Genomic DNA, 7,044 nt, shown 5'->3' on the forward strand with positions numbered 1-7,044 from the left:
GAACATCATCGCACCCGACGACAACAACGAGGGTAGTGGCGACGGTGGTAGTGGTGGTGGTGGTGGTGATGGTGGTGGTGGTAGTGGTGGTGGTGGTAGTGGTGATGGTGGTGATGGTGGTGGTGGTGGTGGTGATGATGATTGTGGTGGTAGTGGTAGTGGTGATGATGGAGGAGGAGGTGGAAGAAATTCTAAGGAAGGTATCAACGGTAGTGGCGGTGGCAGAGGAGGAAGAAGAGGAAGAGGAGGAGGAGGAGGAAGAGAAGAAGAAGAAGAAGAAGGAAAAGATGAATGTGAAGAAAAAGATGGAGATGATCGAGAAAAAGGTAAGGAGACCTGTTGCGAAGATTTCAATCGAACTTCCTCTAGCGTAATAATTTCACGTAATTTCTTTAACTCCAAAAGCAATGCAGTATTATCTTCCATCATTTTTTTACTAGTTTCACGAAAGATGTTCATATTGGTTGTCAGAGCGTTAAGAGTGGTTTCGGTGTTCGTTCGCATCTACGATGGATCAAAAAGATATACGTAATATCAAAATATATAGATTTTGTAGTATACAAAATATTTATCATACATTTTTTCAAAAATTCGTAAAGAAATAAGAATATAATTTAAACATTTTTAATTTAATCTCACGGTGTAGAATCAAATAATGAATTTGAAAATAATCTTACCTGATTGAAATCTTCCGAAAGTCGCATCATCCTTTCCGACATTACATGCAGCATTTCCTTTTCGGAATGCATTGTTTCCACCAGATGATCAAATTTCTTTGTCGAAGAAGAAATCCTCCATAAAGGCGGAACGATCAATTTCTGTTGCAGTTTTTTGTAACCCTGTAAAAAAAATTGATCAATTTTATCTAAAATAGACAGATGTTATAAGTAAGATATTTATATATAAGTAATAAAAAAATATTTACGTACAGACATATATGTGTAATTAAAGTTATTTATAAAATTGTTTCTACGATTAAAAAATTTTTCCAAGTGCTAAGAATACCAAAGTATATCAAAGAATTTGTTTCATTTCAATATGTTAAGAATTATTGAAAAATTCGATTGTAATTCAATATAGCTGCAAAGAGGAAACAAGAATATTCATTTTAAATAAATTAATTAATAAGAAACTTACGACATTTATGAGATGCAGCAATTTTTTTATCAGCCAAATGCTGATAGTGATCACCCATGTGATTATCATACGGGTAATGTTTCTTCGTTGAAATACGTTGGTGGGAGTGTCTCGAACTGTTGTTTGGGGTGCCTGGTGATTACGAGAGCCATTCCAGTGATATTCTGTCTAATTATTTGAAAATACAGAGAAAGAAATTTTGAATTATTAGGATAAATTAATAAAGTGCACATCTGACAGGCAGCAACTTTAATCGGGAACTGAACAAATGAAAATAACATATATATAGCACAATTTGATAAAATTCTCCACATAAAAGATTTATATTTTTCCCTCAATGCTATATTGAATTACGACATCATAAGTGAGAAATACTTTATTTACACTTTATATACTATTTTATTTTAATAAACGACGTGTACTTTTTGCAAAGAGTCGTTACGACGACAATCATAGTCAGATAGTTTGGAAACGGTTGTTGATTCCGGGAAGCGGCTGTCTTGATGAGATATTTTATAGAATAAGGGTAGATCTAATGGAAGCGAATGTTCCTCATTCTTCTTCTTCATTTCCGAAAGCGGATCCGTCTCCGTGATATCCGACGCGCCGGTTGCCGGTTGCCAATGCCTAGCCGCCTCTCCTTCGTCGGCTTTATCCTCATCCCCGAATGTTAAGGTCGTTCGGCGATAGCGTTTCATCAATCCGATCACGCGAGGTGTCGTGGACTCCGGCGTCGGCGGAATATCATTTTTCTCGGCTTCTCGCTTCGATCTTTCGCATTCATTCGATTCATGCTGATGGTTCAGTTTCCTCGGCGAAGTCGAAGATGTGCAAAAGACGGAGGGTAGACTCGGCAGGGACAATGTCGAGACGGAGATGTGGGGGAACTTCTTATACTTGTGTAACAAGAACTCGCTGCTTTCATCGGCGTCGCCGCGAGTCTTCCCGCCATTCACTTGCCGCAGATATGCAAAGATCTTCCGGAATTCACGCCAATTCGCTGTCAAACGTTCGCTGATCTTTTCGAGCGCGACATCGAATTTTTTACAGTCACTCGATGTTCTCCTCTTATTTTTATCCGAATTATTTCGCAATCCATCGTCAGATCTATTGACGGATTTACGGACTGATACTCCGAGCTCGCTCCGCTCGTCGGTCTCGCATAAAATCTCAAAATGTGGGGCTTCCGAGACGCGATCAGTCTCCAATTTGTTGCCAATTATCGTCGACGACTGCTCGTCCAGATAGCTATTTATCTCACGCATGAAATTATCATTCATCGAAAACGTCTTGTCTAATAAATAACAATTGTCCATCGTTTCAAATATATTATAGTGATTCTCTCGTTGATTCGAACTGGGAAGTCGTTTTTCATCGAAATTCGCAGGTTCTGGGACATTTGTGAAAACGCATATGTCGTCACGCGATTCCAAATTGGAGCGAAATTTCGTTGACTTCAAAATATTTCGATAAGTTTCTTTATCGACGGTATTCGAGGATCTCTCATCATGTGTTATATTAGCCATTCTATTTTTATTTATCTTATTGTTCAAGGATGATAAACAGAATGAATTCTCCGTGAAATCAAACGGCTCGCTGGCGATCGATTTAATAGTATCCTGCTCGCGTTCACAGTTTTCTAAATAATTATTAGAATAATTTGTACACTTGGTATCGTAAATCCGAAGCTTTGACTTACAATACCTGGACGAGATCGGACTCGATTGCTCTATCATCTGCGCAACGATTTCGATTTTTGAATCATTTTTCAAGTCCTCCAATTTCGTCCTAGATTGTTTGGAAACGATCTCCGGACTGAGCTTATTATCGCAGAGCGGATCCACGTGAGGCGATTCGAATAGCACCGATTCCGGAGAATATTGATGATGTGGATGCGAAGTGTCGCTCGTTTCTTTGTCTTCATTTCTCTGATCAAAGAATCTCGGCCGAATGTTTTTCTGAGAAGACTCTTGCACCTTCAGAAACTTAGTCTTCTTCCGCGTTCGTTTATGCTTGCGTCTCGTCATGAAATATGTATGTCCAGATAATCACTATGTATTACATACAAGATCGTCTCGCGATGAATTAAATACCTATCTATTTGCACTCTTTATTATAGTTGCACGATTTAATCAGACTTTAAAGCACTTTCATACGAATTGCGGGTACGAATTGCGGGAGAATTATTGTATCCACACTTGAGAGTTCGTTACTGTCCATTTCAAGGTTGTCTACTTGTGTATTATTGTGGTTCGGTTATTTACATATGATGATACGTAGCTTCCCGTCATGCGCATAAATAATATATAAATCTATCGATTACTGATCGTTTCTATCAATACAGATTAACTTTAATATCTTCTTTTTCTAATACTTACAATTTGAAAAAAATGAAAATTAAACCGATTATAATTTCGTCATATTTAAGTTTATCTTCTTGTATAGTCTATCATTTAAAATCGATTTTAAAGTATAAATAAATTTATGACATCTGATTATCAAAGTCATAATATACAGGCAAGTTGAACTTTCATTCGAAGAAAATTTGAACTTAAATTTAATTCATGACAGAGAACAAATATAAAACTAATTAAATAAGAGAAATCCTATACTCAGCCTAGCGAATCTTAGTGCGGATCTTAAATATTTTTATGTGAATTTATATACATATCAAATTTTGTAAATTTGCACGCTGAAATCTTTTCCAATCTTGAAACACATCAATCATGAACAGAACTAGAGTATAGTAATATCACATATTAAATACATAAAATCTGTGATATAAGAAGAAATTTTCTTACATTTAGTCGAAAGAGCGTTTATTCAAACTTTTCTTACATCGTACACAAGAAAAAGTTGCTCGAGCAGATATATTACAATTTTAAAAAGTCCAATTTTTTATTCCTTATTTTACATAAATTCCTATTACAGATATAATTTTTCTCTACAGTTTCTATACTAATAATATTTCACTTATACTATGATCTTAATATTCGATAATCTGTCCACAATTCTATATTTTTAACATACATATCTGCAAGTCAAGAAAAATAGGAAGATACATTCACAACTTTTGCGCTTTTCACGATAAAAAATTTCGATTGTTGTGTTAATCTATCATAATTACAAGGCGGGCAAAGGCCAGCAATTCTCATTACACGCAATTCGACAGAGCACGCTCTATCCAGCTAGGCCCGACAGAGATCTCACTTTTTATTTACAAAGTCTTCTCCCTTCTGAATATTTTTCTTAAGCTCCGGGATGGCGGCGTCCAGCAATTTTTGCTCAAAGCTGCTTAGTTTACCTAATCCCAAATTCTTCTCAATTCCATTTTTCTAAAATTTCAAATAAATTCCAAATGAAAATTTTCATTTTTTTTTATAATGATGTAATAAAGTAAAACATCTTTTATACATTTTTATTTGGAATAATCTTCCTAAAAAATTTTCGAATATTTTTTCAAAATTGAATTGTATGTCGTATTATTCTAAGAACAGACAACATAATAAAAAATACATTTTTATTATATATTGATTAAAAAACAAATCATGTATATGAAGAGAAGATAATGTTTTATTTGAAATTATTTCGATGTCTTTACTTACGCCCAGAAGTATCGGCGTAGAAAAGTATTTGGCGTCAGTGACATTCGATTTGACGTATGAGCACTCGATGATACCCGTTTCCCCATTCAATGCTCTTATTAATGAAAGACCAAATCGTGCGCCAGCAAAAGCCATGGACAAAGTCGCGGATCCAGTTCCTGCCTTAGCTTTAACGACCTCGGTACCAGCCTCTTGAATTCTCTCGGTAAGAGCTTTCAGCTGATTATCCGGAAAGGAAATCGACGGTGTGCACTGCGAGATCAACGGGATAATAGTGATGCCACTATGTCCGCCAATGACTGGGACGTTGACTTTTTGTGGATCAAGGCCCTAAAAAAACAATCATTTCAGTATTATCGGTATCTCAACCTTTTTTTTTAAATTTTTTTTTATATTATGAACGAAAGATGGAAAATAAGCGACGTATTTATATCATTCCAATTCAATATGAACGAAAATTAATACTGTTGCATTCGACGTCTTTAATTATTACATTTATATATGAGATAATTATGTTAAAAACAAAAAATAAATCTTATAAACAATATTGAAAATAGATCAAAAAATGTTCAACACAAATATGATATGAATAAAAAGGGTTATACTTGATCGAAGTACAATTTAAAGTGGAAAGTGTAAAATTTACACAAAAATATTAGGCATCAAGATCTCTGATCGAATATGGCTTTATCCGCAAACGCATTGTTAAATTTTAGAAATCTTCTTTCTCGTATTATACATATGTACATTATCATATTTAATCTCTTACATATAGAACAATCTGAAACTGAATGTTTGTACTTTAGAAGTAGGTGAAAAAAAAAAAAGATAATCGAGATATGTTGATCAAAACAGGTGAAGTCTTAATTTATTAAGATTGCTATAGTGACTTTCGTAACGTACATATTTTTAATGCCGAGATAATTTTGTTTGTGTTAGGAACATAAGTTAAAAGTATTTACTTATATATAAGTTAAAGATTATTTTATGTATATATATTGCTATATTGAATACCTTAGATTCCGCGATGAAAGTGTTTGCTCTGACAATATCCAAAGTAGTCACTCCGAATACGCGATTAGGATCATAAACGCCCGCCTTTTGTAGCACTTCACTCGCAATTGGTACTGTGCTGTTGACTGGATTTGAGATGATTGCTACCAAAGCCTTTGGTGCAACTTCAGCCATCGCAGCGGCAAGATCTCGGACGATGGAGGCATTCGTATTAAACAGATCATCACGTGTCATGCCTGGTTTGCGTGGAACTCCTGCAGGTATAATAACAACCTAAAAGCAATCCATGAATAAATAAATCGTGAAAATTCAAAACGAGATCGATTAATCTCAATCTAAAGAGTTAAATAAAAGGTATAAGTAACCATTTGTAAATGTAATTATTAAATATTTGTAATTATTAAATATTTGTGTTATAAACACAATAGTAGATACTAATGTATTTATCAAATACTAATATAATCTTTTTGTATCATAATGATGACACATACCTGAGAACCTTTAAGAGAATCTTTGAGCTGCTCCGGACCATTATAGGCTTTAACTTTTGCAGGAGTATTCATATGTGAGAGATCGGCAGCGACACCAGGTGTGTTCACAATATCATATAGCGATAATTCCGTAACAAGAGGGGACTGTTTGAGAAGCAAAGACAGTGGTTGGCCAATGCCACCGCTTGCTCCCATGACACTGACTTTTACATCGCGCTGCGAAAAGAATAATACAGTTAGAATTTTAACATTTTGAAAAAAACAATTTGCCTAGGACTCAATTCAAGAAAGGAGTTTAATTAAGAAAGTATACTCTGTTAAATCTTTAAAATAATTGTATTTGTAATTAATGTTTAAAAATTCTCATCTGGTGATTTCAATGTGTTTATTTTAATTTGTTTTATAACTTATTTTTTCATATAAAGGAATCATAAAAAATATGTAGGTATAACAAAGCATTCGGAATTATTCTGTTTTTGCAATCAGGTTCCGAAAATGGGCCAATGTAACATGTTAGCATTGGAGTTGAATAATTTGCAGTTGCATAACTGTTCCGATTACGATCGCGGCACTCATGGTTCTGATATATGGTAATGATATATGATAGATGACAAGCGATATCTCTTGATCTCTTCCATCGCGCCATACGTATCGTCAAAGGTCATTGAAGATTCTCTTTTTGCATTCGTCATATGAACCAACGATCCCAACAGATATAGCAAATGCGACCATAACCAGCGACTCGTATATTAATATGAAGATGTAACTTGTCTGTGTGTATATATATGTATATATAT

General features: G+C 34.7%; 2 protein-coding genes across 2 annotated transcripts in view; both read right to left on the reverse strand.

Annotated features, from left to right (window-relative positions):
• Positions 1-3,571, reverse strand: part of LOC108691335 — a 4,900-nt gene extending 1,329 nt beyond the window's left edge. Inside the window, exons 1-4 of the mRNA XM_018199032.1 lie at positions 1,560-3,571; positions 1,141-1,305; positions 678-839; positions 294-504 (exon numbers count right to left, since the gene is read on the reverse strand). Coding sequence (XP_018054521.1) covers positions 294-504; positions 678-839; positions 1,141-1,305; positions 1,560-3,164 — 2,143 coding nt within the window. The 5' untranslated portion in view covers positions 3,165-3,571. The remainder of the gene's footprint in view (positions 1-293; positions 505-677; positions 840-1,140; positions 1,306-1,559) is intronic.
• Positions 3,572-4,013: 442 nt separating this feature from the next.
• LOC108691345 (malate dehydrogenase, mitochondrial) overlaps positions 4,014-7,044 on the reverse strand; it is a 3,621-nt gene continuing 590 nt past the window's right edge. The window contains exons 2-5 of the mRNA XM_018199042.1: positions 6,248-6,463; positions 5,757-6,029; positions 4,743-5,072; positions 4,014-4,472 (exon numbers count right to left, since the gene is read on the reverse strand). Of these exons, the coding sequence (XP_018054531.1) occupies positions 4,344-4,472; positions 4,743-5,072; positions 5,757-6,029; positions 6,248-6,463 (948 nt within the window). The 3' untranslated portion in view covers positions 4,014-4,343. The remainder of the gene's footprint in view (positions 4,473-4,742; positions 5,073-5,756; positions 6,030-6,247; positions 6,464-7,044) is intronic.

Source organism: Atta colombica, unplaced genomic scaffold (genome assembly GCF_001594045.1).
Source record: "Atta colombica isolate Treedump-2 unplaced genomic scaffold, Acol1.0 scaffold46, whole genome shotgun sequence".
In the NCBI taxonomy this organism is placed as follows: domain Eukaryota; kingdom Metazoa; phylum Arthropoda; class Insecta; order Hymenoptera; family Formicidae; genus Atta; species Atta colombica.